The sequence below is a fragment of the Stegostoma tigrinum genome, chromosome 3 (assembly GCF_030684315.1).
Source record: "Stegostoma tigrinum isolate sSteTig4 chromosome 3, sSteTig4.hap1, whole genome shotgun sequence".
NCBI lineage: Eukaryota > Metazoa > Chordata > Chondrichthyes > Orectolobiformes > Stegostomatidae > Stegostoma > Stegostoma tigrinum.
The window spans coordinates 55397495-55422990 of record NC_081356.1 but is presented as its reverse complement, the minus strand read 5'-3'; the positions used below and the strand labels follow the sequence as shown (position 1 = coordinate 55422990).

At 41.0% G+C, this 25496-nt stretch overlaps 1 protein-coding gene across 2 annotated transcripts in view; it reads right to left on the bottom strand.

Annotated features, from left to right (window-relative positions):
* mfsd14ba (major facilitator superfamily domain containing 14Ba) overlaps positions 1 to 25496 on the bottom strand; it is an 80727-nt gene that overhangs the window by 20033 nt on the left and 35198 nt on the right. For both annotated transcript variants that reach the window (XM_059644610.1, XM_048527466.2), the window contains exons 4-7: positions 22280 to 22407; positions 20464 to 20578; positions 8272 to 8490; positions 850 to 963 (exon numbers count right to left, since the gene is read on the bottom strand). In XM_059644610.1, coding sequence (XP_059500593.1) covers positions 850 to 963; positions 8272 to 8490; positions 20464 to 20578; positions 22280 to 22407 — 576 coding nt within the window. The remainder of the gene's footprint in view (positions 1 to 849; positions 964 to 8271; positions 8491 to 20463; positions 20579 to 22279; positions 22408 to 25496) is intronic.

Below are 25496 nucleotides of genomic sequence, written 5' to 3'. Positions count from 1 at the left end.
GACTGCATCAGTTAGAACTATATTCACTGGAGTTTAGATGGATGAGGAGGAATCTCACAGAGGCCTATAAAATTCTAACAATTCAAACAAAGAACTAGACAAAGTAAATGCAAAAAGAATGTTCCTGATGACCAGGGAGGTCAGAACCACGGTTCGTGATTTAAGGACACACGATAGGCCAATTAGGACTGAGAGGAAAAATTTCTTTACTCAGTGAATGGCGAGCACATGGAAGTCTCTGTCACAGAAAACAGTTGAGGCCAAAACATTGAATGTTGTCAAGAGGAACAAGACATAGTTCTTTAGGGGTCTGAACAGATCAAAGGGTATTGAGAAGAAAGCAGGACCAGGGTACTGAACTGGATGATCAGCCATGGTCATACGAAATGGCAGAGCAGGGTCAAAGTGCTGAATAATCTACTTCTGCTCCTATCTTCTATGACTCTACGTTAACACTGAAAATATGGCCCTTATCCAAAGTCACATGATTTGCTGACACAGTTAAGCCTTAAATATTATTAATGGTTACTTGGACAAATTATTAGCGAGCAACTGAAACTACCTCCATGAAAATAATAAACAGTTCGAGCAGATAGAAAGTGGACAAAGGGGAAAAAAAATTCTTCTAAACATCAAGTTAAGCTCAAAGCTAAAAGGATGCAATTGCATAATTACTGGACTTCCATAATTTTAAAAAACATTGTCAGGTGGTTACAACATGTCAGATTAAAATAAGCATTTCAGCCCATACCCTCAGTTAAACAACACTGGCACCATTGAAGGTGAACTCAATGACAGTGCTGAGAATGCAATCAAATAGATATGCAATGGAAAATGCAGCAGACTTACCTGTTTAAGGTAAAGGAAGAAACTAGAGTACTGTCCAGCCTCGGGCAGGTATGAGAGAAATACAGTTATGCAGATGAGCAGCACAGTGATGTCTTTCCCGACTTTCCTTAAGGACTGTAACAAAGAAAAGGCTGCTAACTTAAAAAGTTCTGTCAGCTTTAAATTGCTTGCTCACGTTATACTGTAGAACTGATCAGAAACATACATGTCAAAATTCTCAGTCCAACATCCTGAAATTTAATAATACTGCATGGAACACCTCAAGTGGAAAGGAATACAGCTACAAGGAACTAACAGAATTGTTGGAAAAATACTAAAAAAGGACCAGGAATAACAGTTGCCTTGAAATTCCTGAACATGAATAGGGATAGAGCATACAGCATTTGCCAGGCCCCCAACCTGTGATACTCATCAGTATATTTTAAGCTTTGACCCAATTCCGAGAGCCAAGTTACTAACTTCCAGTTTTAGTAAAAGCCAGAACGGGGTAGTTTGCAAAGTATGAGCATAAGGGGATGTTGAATAAAGAAATGTATCCTTTTATTAAAAGATCTTATATAACTGATGTAAACATTCAATTCACAGTAGAAGAGCACAATGTACAGGAGCAGAATTAGGTCATTCGGTCCATCAAGGATTCTGGGTATTCCAAGATAGAGGATGGAAAAATAATTGTAGCTGTAAGAGCTGCTCCTTTGAGGTATTTTCAGTGTTGGAGCTGATTTCCTCGAAATCTAGGAGCAGTAATTACTAGTTTATAAGCTGTTTCATTGTTTTGGAACTGTTTCCTAAAAGGTCAAAACAATAGCACATTGAAAAGGATGAAGAGAGACAGAGGGGCGGCACAGTGGCTAGCACTGCAGCCTCACAGCAGCAGGCACCCGGGTTCAATTCCACCCTCGGGCGACTGTCAGTGCAGAGTTTGCACACTCTCCCCAGGTTTGCGTGGGTTTCTTCCCACGGTCCAAGGATGTGTAGGCTAGGTGGATTGGCCATGCTAAGTTGCCTGTAGTGTTCAAGGAGGTGTAGGTTAGGTGGGTTATAGGTGGGATGGGTCTGGGTGGGATGCTCTGAGGTTCGTTGTGGACTTGTTGGGCCGAAGGGCCTGTTTCCACACTGTAAGGATTCTATGATTCTATGAGAGGCAGTGACCGCAAAGGAAGTGAATGAAATAGAGAAATAAACCTGCACTGCAGTCTGACCCAGCAGTGAATCTGCACAACTGTTCTGCTATTTGATTTCAAGCGTCACTGGACATCAGAATTCGTCTAAGAAAAAACAAACAAACAGCAAAATTCACAGCTGACTTTGGAGAAAGCTGTGTGGGACAGCTCATAGCACGGGAGAAGCTAAACGGTTTTTCAATCTGTAATCTTACTGCTTTTGTTTTGTAAATCCACAATTGTGAGCAGAGTGGCTTTGTTTTGATTACACATTTTAGAGATGTGTCTGTTGATTAAATGTTAAAAATAAAACACAGGTATTAAATTAGTCTGGAGTAGTGCTTTAAGGGCAGTAAGATGGTCCTATTTTCTGGGTCTGTAGATTGTTAATGTGCAAAGATGGCCTTTAGTAGTATGATGTGATCTTCCTGTCAGATGTGGGAGATTAAGGAGAATTTCCATTTTACTATGATTATGTCTACAGGATGTGTGTTTGGTTGCAAATCCTATTGAATTGCATGGATCAGCTGGAGCAGCAGTCAGAGGCAATGAGGAATTTACAGGAGCTAGGGGATGTGATGGACGGCAGTTACAGGAAGGGAGGACACAGATAGGTTACCTCTAGGAGAATGGGGCAGGTAGTACTGGAGTCACCTGTGGCTATCCCCTTCTCAAGCAAGGATGCGGTTTTGGACAATGTAGTGGGTAATGTTCTCTCAAGGAATGTAATACTGACAGCCAAATTTCTGGTATAGAGACTGGCTCTAATGTAATGAGGGGCACAGCAGGTTCCAAGCAGTCAATAATGATGGGGGACTCTAGTCAGAGGCACAGACAGATGTTTCGGCAGTTGACAGCAAGCCACCAGAATGGTGCATTGCCTCCCTGGTGCCAGGATCAAGAAAACAAGCGAGGACTAATGAATTAAATTGCATTTATTTCAATGCAAGAGGCCTGATAGGTAAGGCAGATGAACTCAGGACATCGTTGGTAACATGGGACTGGGATATCATAGCAATTACAGGAAATGTGGCCCAGGGATGGATAGACTGGCAGCTTAATGTTCCAGGGCAGAGATGCTATAGGAAGGTGATAAATGGGAACTGCAGATACTGGAGAATCCAAGATAACAAAGTGTGGAGCTGAATGAACACAGCAGACCAAGCAGCATCTCAGGAGCACAAAAGATGGCGTTTCAGGCCTAGACCCTTCACTGTATCAGCGCCGCCTCTTGCTCCCCAGAAGAGCTCAAACAGTTCATCCACTTCACCAACACCTTCCACCCGAACCTCAAGTTCAACTGGGTCATCTCCAACACATCCCTCACCTTCCTGGACCTCTCAGTCTCCATCTCAGGTAACCAGCTAGAAACTGATGTCCATTTCAAGCCCACTGACTCCCACAGCTACCTAGAAAACACCTCCTCCCACCCACCCTCCTGCAAAAATTCCATCCCCTACTCCCAATTCCTCCGCCTCCGCCCCTAGGATGAGGCATTCCACTCCCGCACATCCCAGATGTCCACATTCTTCCAGGACCGCAACTTTCCCCCCCCGCAGTGGTCGAGAACGCCCTTGACCGCGTCTCCCACATTTCCCGCAACACATCCCTCACACCCTGCCCCCGCCACAACTGCTCCCAGAGGATCCCCCTCATTCTCTCACACCACCCCACCAACCTCCGGATACAACGTATCATCCTCCGACACTTCCAACATCTACAATCTGACCCCACCACCCAAGCCATTTTTCCATCCCTACCCTTGTCTGACTTCCAGACAGACCACTCTCTCCGCGACTCCCTTGTCCGCTCCACACTCCCCTCCAACCCCACAACACCCAGCACCTTCCCCTGCAACTGCAGGAAGTGCTAAACTTGCCCCCACACCACCTCCCTCACCCCCATCCCAGGCCCCAAGATGACCTTCCATATCAAGCAGATGTCCACCTGCACATCTGCCAATGTGGTATATTGTATCCATTGCACCCAGTGTGGCTTCCTCTACATTGGGGAAACCAAGCGGAGGCTTGGGGACCATTTTGCAGAACACCTCCGTTCGGTTCGCAATAAACAACTGCACCTCCCAGTTGCGAACCATTATAATTCCCCCTCCCATTCCTCAGAGGGCATGTCCATCATGGGCCTCCTGCAGTGCCACAATGATGCCACCCGAAGGTTGCAGGAACAGCAACTCATATTCCGCTTGGGAACCCTGCAGCCCAATGGTATCAATGCAGACTTCACAAGCTTCAAAATCTCCCCTTCCCCCACTGCATGCCAAAACCAGCCCAGTTCTTCCCCTCCCCCGAATGCATCACAAAACCAGCCCAGCTCGACCACTTCCCCCACTGCATCCCAAAACCAGCCCAGCCTGTCTCGGCCTCCCTAACCTGTTCTTCCTCTCACCCATCCCTTCCTCCCACCATAAGCCGCACCTCCATTTCCTACCTACCACCTCATCCCGCCTCCTTGACCTGTCCGTCTTCCCTGGACTGACCTATCCCCTCCCTACCTCCTCACCTATACTCTCCTCTCTACCTATCTTCTTTTCTCTCCATCTTCGGTCCGCCTCCCCCTCTCTCCCTATTTATTCCAGTTCCCTCTCCCCATCCCCCTCTCTGAAGGAGGGTCTAGGCCCGAAACGTCAGCTTTTGTGCTCCTGAGATGCTGCTTGGCCTGCTGTGTTCATCCAGCTTCACACTTTGTTATCTGCTATAGGAAGGGTTGGTTGCGGGGCGGGGGAAGAGAGCAAAGAGGAGGCAGCAGCGTGGGGTTGCGCTTTTGATTAGGGATAACATTACAGCAGTACTTAGGGATGCTATTCCTGGTAATTTGTCCAAGGAAGTTATGTGAGTGGCACTTAGAAATAAGAAAGGGATTATCACCTTATTGGGTTTATACCACAGACCTACCCAACAGACAGCAGGAAATTGAGAGACAAATTTGTAAGGAGTTCAGTTTTCTGTAAGAATAATTGGGTGGTTATGGTAGGTGATTTTAACTTTCCAACATGGGCTCAGGATGAGTTAGTGTTAAGGGCTTGGATGGAGGTGAATTTTTTAAACTTTCTCATTTAGTATGTGGATGTGCCTACTAGAAAAGGTCTAAACTTTACCTGTTCTTGGGAAATAAGGCAAGGCAGGTGATAGAAGCGTCAGTGGGGGAAAATTTCAGGGCCAATGACCATAATTCTATTAGTTTTAAAATAGGAAAAGGATAGACTGGATCTAAAGGTTAAAGTTCCAAAGTGAAGGAGGTTTTATTCAAGGTGGTGAAGGAAGCATATGCCAGGTACAGACAACAGAGATCAAGTGAATCCCTAGAAGAGTGTAATGGCAGTACGAATATACTTGAGGAGATCAGGAGAACAAAAAGGGGACATGTCACAGCTTTGGTGAATAGGGTTATGGAGAGTCCAAAAGGATTTTACAAATACGTTAAGGACAAAAGAGTAATTAGGGAGAGAATAAGACTCCTTAAAAGATCAGCAAGGCTGTCAATGTCTGGAACTGCAGAAGATGGGAGGATATTCAATAAGTACTTTGCATCAGTGTTCACTGTGGACAAGGATATGGAAGAAATGGAATTTAGGGAAATCAATAGTGACATCTTTTAAAATGTCCATATCAGGAGGTGGTGCTGAATGTCTTAAAACACAAAGGCGGATAGATCCCCATGACCTAATTGGGTATACGCTGGAACACTGTGGAAAGCGAGGGAAGTGACTGCCGGGGCCCTTGTCGAGTTATTTCTATCGATCATCGATAGCCACAGGTGAGTTGCCAGAAGACTGAAGGGTGGCTAATAGTACTGCTTCTATTTACAAAAGGTGGTAACGAAAATCCAGGAAACTATAGTCCATTGAGCCTTACATCACTGGTGAGCAACTTGTTAAAAGGAATCCTGAGGAACAGGATTGACATGTATTTGGAAAGGCAAGGACTGATTAGGGATAGTCAACATGGTTTTGAGCATGGAAAATCATGTCTCATTAACGTAATTGAGTTTTTTGAAGTAATGAAGAGGATTGAAGAAGGGAGAGTAGTGGACATGATCTACATGGACTTCAGTAAAGTGTTTAACAAGATTCCTCATGGCAGTCTGGTTAGCAAGGTGAGATCACATGGAATACAGGGAGAACTAGCCATTTGGATACACAGCTGGCTCGAAGGTAGAAGACAGAAGATGGTGGAGGAGGATTGCTTTTCAGACTGGAAGTCTGTGACCAGTGGTGTAGCACAAGGATCAGTACTGGGTCCAAGGTGAGAGGGGAAAGATTTAAAAGGGACCTAAGAGGTAAATTTTTCAGGCAGAGGATGATGCATATTAACAAATGAGCTCTGAGAGGAAGTGGTGGAGGTTAGTACAGTTACAGCATTTAAAAGGCATCTGGATGGATATATGAATAGGAGGAGTTTGGGAGGATTTGGGGCAAATGGGATTAGATTAATTTGGGATATCTGGCTGGCAAGGACAAGTTGGATCAAAGGGTCTATTTCCGTGCTGTACATTTCTATGACTATGTCTGCTTCAGCATTAGATCATAGTTGATATGATTCGCCTTCTTACTCTCTGTAATCCTTGATCCTCTTTCCAAACAAGAACCTACATATCTCTGTCAAAGACATTCAATGACTTGTCCTGCAGTGCCCTCTATGGCAATGACTTTCACAGATTTACCACCCTCTTGGCTAAAGAAATTTCCCCTCATCTCAGTTCTAAAGACACACCCCTTCACTCTGAGGCTGTGCCTTCTGTTCCTAGTCTCTCTCCTACAGTGGAGACATCTTCTCCATGTCCACCCTATCCAGGCCTCTCTGTACTCTAAGTTTCAACTAAATCACCTCTCTTCCTTCTAAACTCCAAGTACAGAGCCATAGTCCTCAACCTCTCCTCATATGACAAGCTCTTCATCCCTGGAATCATCCTTGTACACCTCCTCTGGATTCCTTCTACTGACCACAATGTGGTAGAATTCACCCTGTGGTTTGACAGGAAGAAGCTGTAAATAGATGTAACAGTATTATAATTGAGTAAAAGTAACTATAAAGACAGGAGGGAAGAGCTGGCCAGAGAGCTGATTGGAAGGGGAGCCTAGCAGAGAAGATGGTAGAGCAGCAATGGTAGAGTTTCTGGGGCTGATTCCAGAGCCACTGGAGAAATCCATCCCAAGGAAGAAGAAACATACCAAGAGGAGGAGGAGGTAACCATGCTTCACAAGGGAAGACAAGGACAGCATAAAAGCAAATGAAAAATCACACACAGTGCAGTGCAAATTCGTGCGAACCCTTTTGAACCAGTTTCTCCTAAAGCAATCTTTCAGCCACATGTTCACCCCTTCAATCTTGTTGATGCTGTGTCAATTTGCTCGTGGCTCAGGTAGTAATCCAGAGATTATAACCATTTTGTTTAAGAAAGGCTGTTTTTAATCAAGTCTTTATATAACAGGCCTCAATAAGCAGCAGTTTGTTTAATTATCTCATTTTTCATAATGCTGTTTACAATATTAAGTTCTGCAAGTTTACTGAAATACTAATGTTGTCAAAAATTTGATTCTGAGTAGTCCAATCCATGTTGTGAAATGAATTAGAACATAAAAGAAAAAAGGATGAAGTTCTGCTTCAAAGTAACTTAATGCAGACATCAGCCAGTGCATAAGATTGTGAAACTATGTCTGTGCACTGTACAATTGAAGAAAATAAAAACAGATATCAACAATAATAATTTGCATTCACAGAGTGCCTTTAAGACAGTAAAACATCCTGAATTGCTTCACAGGAGCATTATAAACACAAAATAAAAAGACAGAGCCACAAAGGTGGACAGTGACCAAAATCTTGGTCAAAGCCAGGTTTTGAGGAGCATCTTAAAAGAGGCAATGAGATTTGGAGAAGCTGCTGAGCTTAGGGTATTTGCAGCTGAAGGCACAATAAACACTAATTGAGCAGTGAAAACTGGAATCACTTAAGATGCCAGAATTTGACAATGGCAGATAGTTCATTGTATTCAATAGATGGAGGAGATTACAAAAAAGAGTAAGACTATAAAGGAGTTGCAAAACAAATACAAGAATTTTAAAATTGAGAGTTTGCTTAACTAGGAGCCAATATAGATCACTAAGCAGAGAGGTGATAGGTGAATAAGACTTTCTGTAAGTTAAGACAAAAGGATAGCAATGTGAAGCATATCTTACTAAACATTACAACAACGAATCTTGAATTGTGACAATTTTAGTTCATAAAAGTAATCGAATACTTACAGAAAAAGGATCAGCTTGCTCCCATGAGAAAGGTGATCCCCGTGAAGCTGATCGAATCTTCTCAGGGAGCGATTCAGGGACAGCTACCAAGATAAAGCAAATGTCCAATGCAGCAATCACAGTGGCTACGAGTACCACAAGGTTATCACCATATTTATTTGAAAGATAAGCACCAATGGCAGGACTGGTTACCAAGCTTGCTGCAAAAGTTGCCGATACCTAGGAGGTGAAGCCAAGAAAAAAAAAAATTACTTGCAAGATCGTTAAAGTGCAACTAAAATGTGAACATCTCAGGAAATAAAAACACAATTTGGGATATCACTTACAGTGGCTTGGAAATTTGTCTATGCACATTTTCTATTCAACAAACTTCACTAGACAAGAAAATGAGGTACAACAACAGGAATTACTAGAAAAGCTCAGCAGGTCTGGCAGAATCCGTGGGAAGAAATCAGAATGCTGAGGAAGGGTTACTCGACCCAAAACGTTAACCAATTTCTCTCCACAGATGCAGCCAGACTGGCTGAGCTTTTCCAGCAATTTCTGTTTTTGTTTTCAGTTTATAGCATCTGCAATTCTGTTTTTACCTGATTATCAGGTACATTATCACATAGTAGATCAGACTATCAGCTACCACAAACTAGCATAGACGAATTTTCCCTTCCACGGTATTTTTGAGCTTCTAAAGTATCGTCCCACAGTTACTTCACTGAAGGGACAGTAGAGAAGAACTCCACTGTACACATAAATGTGTCATCAATCCCACTATACAATACTTTGACCAGTTAAACGTGTCTGGTTGCTACAGGAATTGTATCTAACTCATGTATAGATTTCAAACAGAAAAGTGAATTTAATCTAAAAACATTGACCAATTTAATTTCTCTGGCACAGGAGATATAAAAAGGCTGGAACAGGAGCCAAAGTTCTAACAATAGTATCAATGAAAACAGTTCAGCGAAGGCACTGTCTGATGCGCAATGAAAAACAGCAACTCTTTAAGAGTTGATAGATATATTTAAAATAAACTTAATTTGCTGACACTGCATAGAGATAGATGCCATAGGATCCCATTAAATTGTGATTTTCACAGTCATAGAGCTGTACAGCATAGAAACAGATCCTTCAGTGCAACTCGTCCATGCCAGCCAGATATCCTAAATTATTCTAGTCCCAATTGCCAGTATTTGGCCTATATCCCCCCAAACTCTTCCTAAATCATGTACCGATCCAGATGCCTTTCAACTGCTGTAATTATACCAGCCTCCACCGTTTCCTCTCACGGCTCATTTCATACATGCACCACCCTCTGTAAAACAGTTTCCCCTTTCGTCCCTTTTAAATCTTTCCCCTCTCACCTTAAGTCTATGCCAACTAGTTTTAGACTCCACTACCCCAGGGAAAAGACCTTGACTATTCACCCTATCTATACCCCTCATGATTTTATAAACATCTATAAAATTACCCCTCAGCCTCTGATGCTCCAGGGAAAATAGTCCCAAGCTATTCAGCCTCTCCCTACAGCTCAAATTCTCCAACCCTGACAACATCCATGTAAATCTTTTCTGGACCCTTTCAAGTTTCACAATATCCTTCCTATAGCAGGGAGGCCAGAATTGCACACTGTATTCCAAAAGTGGCCTAATCAATGTCCTGTACAGCCTCAACATGACCTCCCAACTCCTATATTCAATGCAGTGACCAACTAGGGCAAGCGTACCAAATGCCTTCTTTAGTGTTCTGTCTACCCGCGACTCCACTTTCAAAGAACTATGAATCTGTACTCCAAGGTCTCTATGTTCAGCAACACTTCCCAGGACCTTACCATGAAGTTTGTAAGTTCTGTCCTGATTTACCCTTCCAAAATGCAGCACTTCAAATTTATCTAAATTAAACTCCATCCGCCACTCTTGGCCTATCAGCCCATCTGATCAAGGTCTCTTGTTAAGAGAAAACATTCTTATCTCATAATTAAATAACTTAAAAATGAAGAAACTACCCGAACAAATTGCCAACAGGGATGGTTACTTATCCTGTTTAACTGAGTCACAATTCAGACAGATCAATATCATTTAAAACAAAATCAATACACCACTTATTGCAACTAAACCTAATAATAACTCTTCAGATGATCATGGTTTGGACTGATATTTTGGGACTACACAAACTTTTTTTCTCTTATGACTGAAAACGTGTTATACTTGTGCCATTTAGTATATAATGTGTAGTAAAACCAACAGCAACAGGAAGGCAAGCTGCCATCTGGCAATTACTTCACAATGAAGCATAAAACACAACTTGCTCTTTTTGTAAGAAATTAGCTTATTTGAACAATAGAAGTACCAGGAGTGAGAGACATTAAATACAGATTCTTGCATATCAGCTATCTTCACTTATGCACCATAAATTTTAGCAAGTATGATTTTCTTTGGAACACAATGGTATTATTAGGTTGCAATCTTGAACTACAAACTTAAACCTTGATGTGTTTAAACAGCTGATGAAATCCAAAATTAATATTGTTTCATTAGGAATTCTGTGCAATTAAATTTCAAGCTACAATTATATTTCAAAGCAGACGATCTAGGCTATACATTCCCTGCTTGGAAATTTTTTTGGCAAACTAAATCAAGCGAAATGGGGAAAAGTAAAGTTACCTGAAAGTCATTCACTTTTCTGTGAAACTGCAGAAAGCCGTAAAATATATCCCACTGGCAAGTAGATTTTACTTCAAAGAAGAATTTCCAAGATCAATTTTAGTTACGTACACATCATAAATTCCAAACAGAGGAAAGCACGTGCTGCAAATACATTTCAACAAAGCAATGTGTATATATATATATATATATGTGCGTGCGCGCGTGTATATATGTGCATGCGCGTGCGTGCGTATGTTTGTGCGTGCGTATATGTGCGCGTGCATGTGTGTATGCGTGCGTACACACCCACGTATGTATGTGTGTACGTGTACGTGTGTGATATATATAATAGTACACTGACTCTGTTCAATACAGACATGAGCCGACTTGTCCAATTCTTCAACCCTTAATAAAACTGGATGGAAAGACAGGCAGGCTTTCTTAAAAGGAATGCGCTCCTTCTGTCTTGGTGTTACTAAGTGCACTGTACCCAAGCAATTCCATAACCCCAGAAGCAGGACGATCTACTCAGTCATTTACTAGCCATTCCAGGATGCCCTTGTGGTGGTGAGTTTCTATTTGGTTTCCTTTGGATATTGAAAGTCTGACTAGGTTAACATAAAGGCAAACTAAAAAAAATACACACTGGAAATTTGAAGTAAAATGCTGAACACACTCGGCGAGCTTGGCAGCATCTGTGGAGGCAGAAACTGGTCTCTGGCCTTTTGTGATGGGAGAACAGAACTTCCACAAGACAGAATGGGCTGAAGTGATCAGTTGGTGTCATCTTGTTTAATTTGTTTTGGATGTTATAATCAGAAAGCAGAAAAATTTCTTGACAGGGCAGATTACTCCAGAGCCTCCAAATGACAGGAAAACTAGATACAAAATTGGTAAAAAGAACTAAATGGAGCGTGCATTTGTTCCTCACATTATCCACCTTTCCCAACGTGAAACAGCAGTCAATCAACTGGTAACACAGTCAGCTGCTGGTAGAAATCAGAATTCATTATATTTAGTAAATGTGTTTTTGACTATTTTATATCATTTGTTGGATTGCCAGCATCACACATCAGGTGTAGGTTTATATTTACGAACAGATGTTCTACTAAGTAATGCCCAGCAGAATACTTAGTACGAAAGTTGAATCATCACTCTTCTGCACATCATCATTGATAAATTATCTGATCAACTATGAACCATTAATCGTGCAATAAAATTACTAACCGTATCAATAAATATGAATTGAACATGTCAGGTTTATTTACATTTATCATATACTTGTAGATGGTTCTGTTTAAAACACAATAGCAGATACTGAACAGAAAAGTGAACCCAAGGAGCAAAACAAATTGATCTACTGTGATGATGTTGTGGCTATAAGATGTGTGTTTTGTCCTGATTTCTTTGAGAGAGAGAGAGGAGATACTGGGAGACAGACATTGTGTATTCTGAGATGACAAACAACTTGAGGCCTTGGGATTTATTTTTCAAAATTGTAACAATAGAAGCAGCCCGAGTGGGTGTTGTCAAGCTCTCTCACATCCACAATTTTTAGTTGGCTTTCAGCAGTTATTGCTGTGGTCGAAGCAAGGTTGGAAAGCAGTGAATCTCTCCTGACTGCTGACTCACTCACTCTCAGAATTGTTAGATGATGTTAGATGCCCTACAGCGTGGAAACAGGCCCTTCGGCCCAACAAGTCCACACCGCCCTTTGAAGCATCCCATCCAGGCCCATGCCCCCATAACCCTGAACACTACGGGCAATTTAGCATGTCCAATCCACCTAGCCTGCACATCTTTGGACTGTGGGAGGAAACCGGAGCACCCGGAGGAAACCCACGCAGACACGGGGAGAATGTGCAAACTCCACACAGACAGTCGCCTGAGGTGGGAATCGAACCCGGGTCCTTGGAGCTGTGAGGCTGCAGTGCTAACCACTGAGCCACCGTGCCGCCCCATCCAGTTTTATTAAGGGTTGAAGAATTGGACAAGTCGGCTCATGTCTGTATTGAACAGAGTCAGTGTACTATTATATATATCACACACGTACACGTACACACATACATACGTACGTGGGTGTGTACGCACGCATACACACATGCACGCGCAAGGATTGATTAGGGATAGTCTATACGGCTTTGTGTGTGGGAAATCGTACCTCACTGACTTGATTGAGTGTTTTCAAGAAGTAATGAAGAGTATTGATGAAGGCAGAGTGATGGATATGATCTGTATGGATTTTCATAAGGCGTTCAACAAGGTTCCTCATGGTAGACTGCTTAGCAAGGTCAGATCACAATCAATCCTTGTCTTTCCAAATATATGTAAATCCTGTCTTTTAGGATTCTCTCCAAGAACTTGTTCACGACCGATGTTGGGCTCAGTTGTCTTTTTATGCTGTTTCCTCATGGATTAGAAAACTGCAAGAGACTGCATGTGTTTTCTGAATTTGCCTTTTGACAAGGGTGTGTTTATTGGGTGTGATGATATTGGAACAGTTACTGTTTAGTAGTAAAATAATCTTAAGTTTTCCAATAGAGTTGTTATGCCAAATTCTTCTTTCATCATATTTTAAGGAAGTCTTTGGATAAATTGTGTTTTGCTTCAAGTTGAGTAGTTTGACTATTTGAATTGCATCTGGAACACAGCACCTGACATTTACCTGTATGTTCCTGTTACGGTGAAGGGCAAGGCTGGTAGGTATACAGATGCTGGATGCCTAAAGAAATTGAGGTTTTGGTTGAGATAAAGAGGAAGCATACGTTAGAGGTGTGGACAATAGAGATAGAGTGAATCCCTAGAAGACTGTAAAGGCAGTACGAGTAAACTTACGAGGGAGTTCAGGAGGGCAAAAAGGAGACATGTGATAGCTTTGGCAAATAGGGTTAAGGAGAATCCAAAGGGACTCTACAAATATATTCCAGACAAAACGGTAATTAGGGAGAGAACAGGGCCCCTTAAGGTCATCAAGGCTGACTATGTGTGGAAACACAGAAGATGGGGGATGATATTAAATGAGAATTTTGGCATCAGTGATTACTGCGAAAGAAGATATGGAAGATATAGAACGTGGGGAAATAAATTGTGACACCTTGAAAAATGCCCATATTATACACGTGGTGCTGGATGACTGAAAACACAAAAGGTGGATAAATCCCCAGGACCGGAACAGGTGTATACTAGAATTCTGTGGGAAGCTAGGGAAGTGATCACCGCTGAGATACGGGTATCATTGATAACCACTGATGAGGTGCTGGAAGACTGGATGTTGGCTAACGTGGTGCCACTGCTTAAAGGTCGTAAAGAAAGGCCAGGAACTACAGACCACTGAGCCCAACATCGGTCGTGAACAAGTTCTTGGAGAGAATCCTAAAAGACAGGATTTACATATATTTGGAAAGACAAGGATTGATTAGGGATAGTCTATACGGCTTTGTGTGTGGGAAATCGTACCTCACTGACTTGATTGAGTGTTTTCAAGAAGTAATGAAGAGTATTGATGAAGGCAGAGTGATGGATATGATCTGTATGGATTTTCATAAGGCGTTCAACAAGGTTCCTCATGGTAGACTGCTTAGCAAGGTCAGATCACATGGAACACAGGGAAAACTAACCACTTGGATGCAGAATTGGCTCAAAAGGTAGAAGATTGCTTTTTAGACTCGAGGCCTGTGACCAGTGGTGCGTCACAAGGATTGGTGCGAGGTCCGCTGCTTTTCGTTATATTTTACAAATGGTCTGGATGTGAACATAGGCGGTATGGTTAAGAAGTCTGCATTGACACCAAAACGGGAGATGCAGTGGTCAGTGAAGGCAGCTACCTCAGAGTACAGCGGGAAAATGATCTGATGGCCAATAGACTGATGAGTGGCAGATAGAATTTAATTTAGATAAATTGTGAGGTGCTGCATTTTGGAAAGGTAAATCAGGGCAGGACTTACACATCATGGTAGAATCCTGGGGAGCGTTGTTGAACAAAAAGATCCAGGTTCATAGTAAGTTCCTTGAAAGTGGAATCACAGGTAGACAGAATAGTGAAGAAAGCATTTGGTATGCTTGCCTTTATTAGTCAGTGCATTGAGTACAGGAGTTGGGAGGTCATGCTGTAGCTGTACAGGACATCAGTTAGGCCACTTTTGGAATGCTGCATGCAATTCCAGTCTCCCTGTTATTGGAAAGATGTTGTGAAACTGGAATCTTGAAAGGGTTCAGAAAGGATTTACAAAGGTGTGGCTACGGTTAGAGATTTTGAGCTATAGGGAGAGGCTGAATAGTCTAGGGCTATTTTCTGTGGAGCAACAGAGGCTGAGGGGCGACATTATTAGAGGTTTATAAAATCATGAGGGGCACGAATAGGGTAAATAAACAAGATGTTTTCCCTGGGATGGGGTGTTTCTGAAACTACAGGGGATAGGTTTAAGGCGAGAGAGGGGAAGTATTTAAAAGGAGCCACAAAAAAAGGGGGACAACTTTTTTTTTTTTACGCAGAGAATGGTGTGTGTGTGGATTTAGTTTCCATAGGAAGTGAAGGAGGCTGGCACAATTACAACATTTAAAAGGCATCTGGATGAGTAAATGAATAGGAAGGGTTTAATGGGGATATGGGCCAAATACTGACAAATGGGACTAGAAAAATTTAGGATATCTAGCTAGCATGGGTGAGTTGGACTGAAGGATCTGTTTCTATGCTATACAGCTCGATGACTTTGAAAATTGTCAACAAAATTCCTCTCTTTTCAACAGAATCCAATTCTGTTTCACAGCCAAAATTCACAGTGCTAGCATGAAATGAAACTGATCCAAAAATTGGGAGCATGAGGAACGACCTCCTGGAATTTCACTTAGTGTACCAGCTTATTTAGTGCCATTTATAGAAAATTACTACAATTTTCCGCATTGACAGATATGTGCCAGTGCTACTGGAAGTACTTGCCTAGAAGTTCAGTTGGCAGTACTGCCTGGGCCTATAGGCCTTGGCTGTAAGCAAAGCACTCAGCCATTTCTCAGAATCATGTAGAGTGTAGTCAACTAGATGAATAATGGTATCTGTGATGCTGGGGACTTTAGGAAGAGGCAACGTTGGGTCAGCCACTCTGTACGTCTGAGTGAAAGCAACTGCCAAAGATTCAGCCTTGTTCTTTGCAATCAAGTGCTGGGATCCACCATCAAAATTCAGATATATCCAAGGGGCCTCTTGAAAGCTGCTTAAGTGCCCTTCGCTATTTACAGTTGGACACCGCAGTCTGATGTTAGTCCTGATTGCTAAACTCTTCCATACCATGCAGTTTAATGTTGTAGCTTCACCAGGATGGTTTTTATTTTCAGCTGCATTTTTGACCTCAAAATGTTCCTCTGGACTAATGATAATGTCTCAGAGAAATATACTTGGCTACCACCTTACAGATTGTGGCAGAATACAATTTATGGCTGTCTACTTTTTGAATCAATACCATTTAAGCAGCCCACAACACGATGGAATGCATCCTAATAAAGAATCAGGACTTAAGAGCTCCACAGGTAGCAACTCCCGAGACATGTAGATTGACAAAAATTAAGCAGGTTTGCCACTCTAGTTGGTACTCATGCCACCTTTTGCAAATCCAATTTGGCTACAGGTTCTTCACAATAAGGTCAGTTTGGTCAGTTATGATGCTAACAAGAAATGAAGAATCTCCCACCCACTCTGAGTATACTCTTCATCTGTTCTACTATCAGTGTGTTGTTCCCCAAGTTTTAATTAATACACAGAGAAGGAGTGATTCATCAGCAGAGTTGGGACAGTACGAGGTAACCACTGGTGTCAGGCTCAAGAAGCACAAGACAAGACAGGTACTTACTTAAGTGAACAGAAGAACTGTAGGCATCATTAGGATGACTATGTGGTAGATGCAGATTCAACCATGGCTTTTGAAAGGGATTTGGCTAAGTTAAGAATTTCAGGGCTAGGCAGAAAGGGTTAGAGCGTTGAAATTGTGGTTTACTCTTGCAGACTGCAAACAATAACATGACAACCTACATGGTCTCCTTCTATGCTCTGCCTATTCTAGGATTCCTTGAATTTGATGTGGTTAGCTTAGTGGTCACTTGATAGCTTATTGGAATAGCTTGCCTCAATGAATGTGAAATAAGATTTCCAAATTACATAGGAGGGCAACTCACCGGTGGCAACTGAATGGATGTCATGGGGCAAATTTAATCTAGTGTTAAATGCAGATAATACTGAATCACTGAAAACATTAATTGAATATCTGTGGTCCATGATCTTTAACTTCACAACTGTGAAATGTCTCGTTCATAGGTGAAGAGATTGTCAAGAAAGATTGTCTGGAGTTTATAGGCAACTTTGAAACATTTATAATGGGTAGTTTTCTGTAGAATTGATATCAATTTGTAGCAGAAGGAAATGGAGGGTCATTGGAGTCCAACAGTTAAGTTGAATTAAGGCCACAATCAGATCAACCACGAGCTTACTGAATAACAGAACAGACTCAAGGACTGAACAGCCAAATCTGACTTCTTTTTCTTGTGTCAATTAGGGCAGCTTGTCTATGCTGGTCATTTGCTAGAATAATCAACAAAACCCTGCCCTCTATCCTCCCCAGTATCATCATCCGCTTCAAACATGCAATTTTTTTCCTTTAGAATATTTAACGGTTTCTCCCTCAGCCACTCAGTTGTTGGAACATGGAACAATCTCCAGTCAAGAAATTTCATTGTTTCTCTTTGTTCACAATAAACTAAACGAATACCACTGACCTTATCACTGACCTCTGCGTAGTTGTCATTTCCTCTTCAGCTATCTCTCTCTCGAGGTACTGCCCCTCAATTTATTTTCTTAATTCATTTACAGGATGTGAGCACTATTTGCTAGGTTGGCATTTATTGCCAATTTCCAACTGCCCAGAGAGCAGTTGAGAATCAACCCTATTGCTATTGGTCCGGAGTCATATGGAGGTCAGACCAAGTCAAATGTAGGAGTACATGCAGGTTGAGTGCATGCCCCCAGAACATTACCTTGGTCTCTGGATTAATAATCTAGTGATAATGACACTATGTTATGCCTCCCCCTAGAACAACGGCATGCATATATCCTAGCCCATGATTACGTTTAGGAAGGTATGGCAGAGATTTCTTCAGCTACCTAAACTACTCACAATTTAAAATCAATGAAATTCTCATACAGGTAGTTCTGCTGTAACGAGTGTTTCATTAATGCCAATCAGCAGTCACACAATTGATGACTAGTGGACGCTGTTTGGATAACGTGAACCTTCTGCTGTACAGGTATAACAACTTCCTTTAGCAATTTCCCATTAGCACAATTTTCTACAGTGGGAGGTCACTCAAGAATGCAACTATTGCGTTTAGGATAACTACTGTACTAGAAACTGTCCCAGAATCTGGAGTTTCACAGAATCTCTTGCACTATTCTAGAGAAACTAGAAGCTTTAGAAGTTCCTTCTATAATGATTAATTCAAAACATCGAACATTTTGTGACCTAACAATATTTTTTACCTACTTGTTAGTTACTTTTGACTACTTAGTTTTAAACCTCTAATTTATAAACAAAATGCTGGTAACATACTTTATGGCCTTATATGCCCATACTCACTTCTCCTTTGTCTCAGCTCAGCATTCAAAAGAAAGAAAGTGATTGTTTTTGGTAATATAATCACTATTCCCCTACAACTGTACGGCCAGGAGGCAATGATTTTCTCAATTTGCAGAGTTTCACCAAGCAAGTATAAGAACTGTACAGAACTTAGATTTTGAAGAGGCCAAAACATGCAAAAAGAATTGATTTATCATTCTGCTTTGTTTACCTTTAGTTGTGTTAAATTATGTTTATTTCCTGATAAACCCAAGAAAGAGCATGCAATTACTGTCTTCACAATGTTCCAGTGTCGGTACATACAGCAGTAAGTTAGGTTACTGTTTGCACAGTGTTCCCAGATACCTACCGCAGGTCACATTTCAAGAAAAACAACGAGTGGAAATTGCTGTTTGCATTGAGTATAATTAAATACATCTGTACAATTAAATCTTTCTCCAACAACGCTCCTGCTGAGTGCAATATTCCCAAGAACAGCATGATTTAACAAGCAGTGACTGCCCAAATATGACAGAGTATGCTTGGATTTTTGTTTTAAAATGTGAAAACTCAAATTTCTCAATACCAAACACAGCAATTTTCAGGTTATTAGTGTTATGGAAAAGCTAGTCAGAACTAATTCGGGCAGCATGTTGACTCAGTGGTTAGCACTGCTGCCTCACAGCGCCAGGGACCAAGGTTCAATTCCATCCTTGGGCAACTGTGTGGAGTTTGTACACACTCCCAGTGTCTGCGTGGGTTTCTTCCAGGTGCTCCAGTTTGCTCCCACGGTCCAAAGATGTGCAGGTGGTGGACTGGCCATGCTAAATTGCCCGTAGTATTCGGGGATGTGTAGATTAGGTGGGTTTTTTTTGGGGGGGGGGGTGGGCCTGGGTGGGATGCTCTGTGGGTCAGTGTGGGCTTGTTAGGCCAAAGGCCTGTTTCCACACTGTAGGGACTCTGAGTTATCAGCTCTTGTTCTCTTCACCACCAGTCCAATGTGCATTAGAAACCTTGCATCCTATTGTACAATTACATGAAATGTATGTATATTCCTCCAACTACTTATATGGAAACATTTCAGTTAAGGTACAATAATGAAATCCCTTTTTTAAAACAATACACCATTTTATCTCTGATACAAAGGAAGTTGAGCCGGATGAACACAGCAGGCCAAACAGCATCAGAGGAGCAGGAAGGCTGACGTTTCAGGCCTAAACCCTTCTTCAGAAATGATATCATACTTGTTTATATTCAAAAGGTTGATATGAAGAAAAACTGCATTTGACTGGTAAAGAAAGAAAAGGACTCACATTTATCGAGTAGCTTTTGCAACCTGGAGATATTCCTAGGTGTTTTTCTGCCTTTTCAAGTGATTGTTAATGCTGTAGAAAATGTAATAAGTAGTGTCCCAATGATGAGACAACAACAGCTAATTTGTTTCAGTGTTGACTGAGGAATAAATATCAGCCAGGCCACTTGGGGGAAATAGCTCTCTTACTCTTCAAGAGTGTGCTGGGTCTTCTTTTACATTCAGTTGCAAAGTTATAGAAAAGATGTTACCTCTGACAGTACATCACTCTTTGCACTACATTGATATATCAGCCTACATGATGATTAATGGTTTCTTGAGTCAGGTGAGAAAGTTTCACGGACTGAGCCACACAACAGAAGATGGGTTTTAGAATCAAGAGTCTACTGTTAATCTTCCAGGGGAACAATATTACAGGTTTGGGTGGAACTGTCATGGGAAAAAGTGAAAATCTATTTCTGCAGTGTTATGGTATACCACTTTGCTACTTAGTCAAAGACAGTTATGACTCAGATTCCCAACCAGGACTGGGGTCAGGAATCAAAAGACAACAAAAAGACAGAATGTCAACAATAAAAAGAACTTATAAAGGCAACTAAAAAAAAATGCAAAACCAAAGTTTCATTTACATGAAAGTATATCCTACCAGCCCATATGCTGTACTTCTCTCGTGTTCTTGAGTAATGTCTGCTACATATGCAAATATTACCGAAAAAGTGACTGCAAAAACACCAGACACCGAGATAACAGCAAAATACCACCTATAAAAACAAGTAGAGACAAGAGTAAGACAAGGAGCACGAGAAATTAACTGCAAAATTAATTTAAATTTATACTTTTGTTTTAAACATTTGACATTAAAAGGTTTGAATCAAAACCTCCCTCTTGAAAAACAATTTTAAGATTAGAATTGAGCCCAAAAACAGAGACAGAGACATTCACAAGGGGATATGGTGGTGTAGTGGTCGTGTCAATGGACGTGCAAAAGGCCCAAGTCAATGCTCTAGCAAAATGGGTTCAGACTGTGAAATTTAAACACAATCAAAATCTGGAATAATAAAGCTAGCCTAATGGAAATCATGTAATTGTTATGGACTGTCTGGTTCACAAAATTCCCTTTTAGGGAAAGAAATCTGCCATCCTCACCTGGTCTGGCTGCAACTCCAGACCCATAGCAATTTGGCTGACTCCTAACCGGTCTCTGAGCATTTAGAGATGGGCAACACATGCTGGCCTAGATGGTGATGCCCTCAACCTAATAATAAATAAAACAATTTTACAGTCTTTTTGGATTTTCATTTCACGTAGGAAACATATGATATTTCAAGAGCACTGCAATTCCACGTACACACAGCACTGATGCTGCAACTCAGGATGTACATTTTGTCAAGCCTAAATTTTTCAAAGGCAGATGAGAACTTTGATTAATTTCGGAACAGCGTCAGAGCAATTTTGGAAGGAGCAAATACGGACAATGTTTTTGGATGACAAAGATCTATAAAAGAAACACACAGGGTCCAAGTGGGCAGTATCAGGTTTTGTTTGATGGAAAAGTTAAAAGCTATTTAAAAGCGGAGCTCTAAAGACCATAAGACTATAAGACAAAGGAGCAGAAATCAGGCCATTCGGCCCAACGAAGTCTGCTCTGCCATTCAATCACGGCTGATAAGTTCCTCAACCTGATTCTTCCGCTTTCTCCCTATAACCCTTGATCCCTGATAATCAAGAACATATCTATCTCAGTCTTAAATGTATTCAATGACGAGGCCTCCACAGCCTTCTGTGGCAGTGAATTCCATAGATTCACCACTCTCTGGCTGAAAAAGTTTCTCCGTATCTCTGTTCTAGAAGGTCTTCCCTTTACTCTAAGGCTGTGCCCCTGGGTTCTAGTCTCTCCTACCAATGGAAGCATCTTCCTAACACTCACTCTGTCCAGGCCATTCAGTATTCTGTAAGTTTCAATTCGACACCCCCCCCCCACCCCCCACCCCTCATCCTTCTAAACTCCAGTGAGTGTAGTCCCAGAGTCCTCAAACATTCCTCATATGTTAAGCTTTTCATTCCTGGGACCGTTCTCGGGAACCTCCTCCGAACCTGCTCCAGGGCCAGTACATTCTTCTTGAGATATGAGGCCAAAACTTTCATACTGTCCTCCCCCCGCAACTTCCATTTGATTACAAATGCGAAGTTTTATTTTTAAGTAAAACACCTCACCACTGAATTATCATCTGTTACACACTGCATTTCGTCACAAGGCAATCTGAAACACAATGCAACATGTCTAAAGATGTATTTCATTTCCGGGATAGTTATCAACCCATTATCAACTATCCTTTTTTTACACATGGAAAGGCAATCAAAATGAGAAAGTGTAATTTTTCCACCACGAACCGCCCTCTCAGGTGCTATCTGATTACATGTGAAAACTATGTGATTCCATCATTCAAACAAACAATCCTTACCATGGACTTATCCTCATTAAAGGAATTGGGACGCATGTGAAAAATACTGTCAGTAAAAGAAACGATCTCCTCCCCCACACGTCAGATAAAGCACCAATCAGTGGAGCACTCATAAATGATAAAAAACCCTAAAAAAGGAAAAAGAAAACAAAATTAAACTGTATTGCTTCAATAAATTCAGGCATGAGGTTGCTGACAACATAAGGTATGAAGATAAGGCCTGCAATCCTGGTTGAACAACAAATTAAAGTTCTTAAAATTTAAGTGTTGTAAGTAAATTTTCAAAGATGGACATTACTTTCCAATCTTAAGTGAAATCTAAGTGGTGTTTAAAATCTATTTCATCACATTTGAAATCAGAAGAATGCAGCAAACTTTCTCTCCTTAGCTGGTGAGCAGACTGGCTAAGTTAGTTTTAATGTTACAAATAATAACCCTGCCGCCATTACCTAACTCAGTACAAAGCTTAAATTGACTATGGCACACCATTAAGCTGAGTACTATACCTCAAAAGGCTATAAATCCATGGTCGGTGGAGAAGGGATAGAGACCTTAACTGACAGAAAAAAAGACAAAGACATTCTCACAATGACTAAGTGAGATCCCAAGCACAGATTTTCTCTATTTAATGATTTGAAATTTGGTATCAACTGTAATGTCTCATGACAGCGGAGGCAACAAGTTAGCTGGTCAGCCAGAGTAAATTTGTAGACAAAGCAGGATTATAATTCACGCCTTGATTATTGTACATCAAAGGAAATAAGAGATCTACATACACTGCAGGGTAAGAGTGCATGTGCATGCATATACTGTGTTAAGGAGTTTTGGGAAGTGTAGTTGGGGGGTCTGTTTAATTGTTATTCAGGAGATGATCTAATGTATTCGAAGTAACTACTTATTCACTGCAGCAGAACATCCCAATCTCTCAGATTTAGATAGCTTTTGAGAATTTCAGGCGTCGGGGAACTGCCCAGTGAAACATACAAATTCCTAGGCAATTCTTCTGTAGTCTGATATGCTGGGGTTTCCACAGGATTCCCATATTAACTTCCATTTACACATCGGAAAATAACCTGGCCATTAAAAAATCCAGGCCAGATTTTAATAAAGACAATAGAATGAAAAAGGTGCTTGATTTATTTATGTAAAGTCAATAGCTAACATTTAGCTTTGAAAACATTTAGAAGTTTTCCTGAAAAAGGACAAATTTTCTTCTTGCAACCATCAGAACATTCACAAGAATATCAAATTAAACTCATGCATGAGAAGAGAGAGCTGATTGGAGGATGACTGACAGGAATTTTAATGAAATGTTTTAAATTTACTTGAGGCACACCGACACTGATTGGTCCATTGATGACAGTAATGCCTCGAATCCAGCAGCCACATATCTTGTCAAGTTGAAACTGGCATAGTTCGTACATGTTCTGCCTATTTGAAAGGAACAGGGTCCTCTGCATCAACGTACCTAACTTTCATTATGCAAATACACCAGAATGAAAGCCCAGGTAACAATCAAACTGTGTCCAGTTGAGGTCACCACGTTATTAAGTTGGAGAGGGTTCAGAGGAGATTGACCAAGATCTTTCCACGAATGGAGGGTTTGAGTTATATAGCCAGGCTGGATAGGCTGGGACTATTTTCGATGGAGGGTAGTAAGTTGAGGAGTAAACTTGGAGGTGTATAAAATCATGAGAGGTAAAGAGGAGGTAGACGGTAAATGTTTTTTCCCTAAGAGTGACAGATTTCAAGTCTGGGGGCATATTTTTAAGATGCAAGGAGAAAGATTTAAGACAGACATGAAAGGTATTATGGCTGGCATGGTTGGACTGAAAGGTCTGTTTCCACGCTAGATGACTCTGACTCAGACTCAGAATTATTTGGTTCAAGTTGCCAATTACATAGGTGGTTAGACATTGTGCTTTTGAGTTTGCAAGCTGGCTGGTTGTGTAGTGAGCACCTTGCTTGCTGTAAACAGCTGAAGGGGCATGCTGTTTGTTAAAATCCACCAGATTTTGGGAAGCAGTGCATCAAATTGTTACTGAAATTCATATTCAAGCATTCAAGCTTGCACTTGAATGGTGTGGACTTCATTTACAATGTTGATGACATAGCCAATTGTGTATCACATGGGAATGTAGGAATCCCAATGCCTATACTGACCAGCAAAGCTAGGGTTGCAGTCGACAGTAGAAGGCCCACTTCATTTTTTTCCCCCAACTGGGATGTCAAAGGGAGATCATTTAACTGCCCCAATTCAGAGGCAAATTTTAGTCCAGGATGGAGCTCATTTCTTACATGCAGTTTCATCAACATTTGATATGCTCAGTTTTAATGACAAGTATACCAAGTAGATACCTTTGTCAGGTGATAATCTCTGCAGTCAACTTTTGCTGGATTCCATGAGAAATGCGCCTTTGGTGGAATGATACCTAACCTCCTATTTTTTAGGTACTTCTGTTCATTACACCAGTTAGACAATCTCCATAGCAATACCTCTGCCAATCAAAGTCTATTTCTGAACTTCTCACATACAAAAAGTTATTCCACTTTACATTAGTCTTGTTGTAAATGTGCAGATGACTGTATCAACAAAATGTGACTCTTTTCTCAACAATATTCAAGTTCTTCATGAGCAAATGAAAGAAAAGTTAATAGTTGGAATTGCTATAATGGTAGAACCAAGTTTTGTTTTTAACGATATTGTATTGTTATTTTATTTGCAAAAGAACTAATGTTTGAGAATACACATTCTGGGTGCCACATTTTATTGCTGCAATGCAATCAAGTGCCAAGTAGTGATGATTCAGTCTATCAGACGCAAGGAGAGTCGCAAAGAAATCAAACACTAGAGCTTGGAAAAAGTTTGAAATTCAAGTGCGATTGTTGCAAATTTGTAGGAACCAGAAAACATAACAAATCTCAGTAGGTACGATGTGTGAATGAAGATCCTTTTACAGGCTATAAAAAATGTCTATTGAATTCTACAAGTGAGTTTGAACACTTAACCAACATTCTTAAAGCCATTTGTATTGATGTGTTTTAATTACCAAATTGGTCAACCTACCAAAGTATTGCACCGTTTCAGTGCCGACATTACTGAAATGAAAGTGACTTTATTGATCAGTAGAAAAATTGCTGAAAATTTAGATTAGAACAGGAGACAGAACACAGATTATAGGATTGCTCAATAAATTATGTCATTATTTTTTCTTCT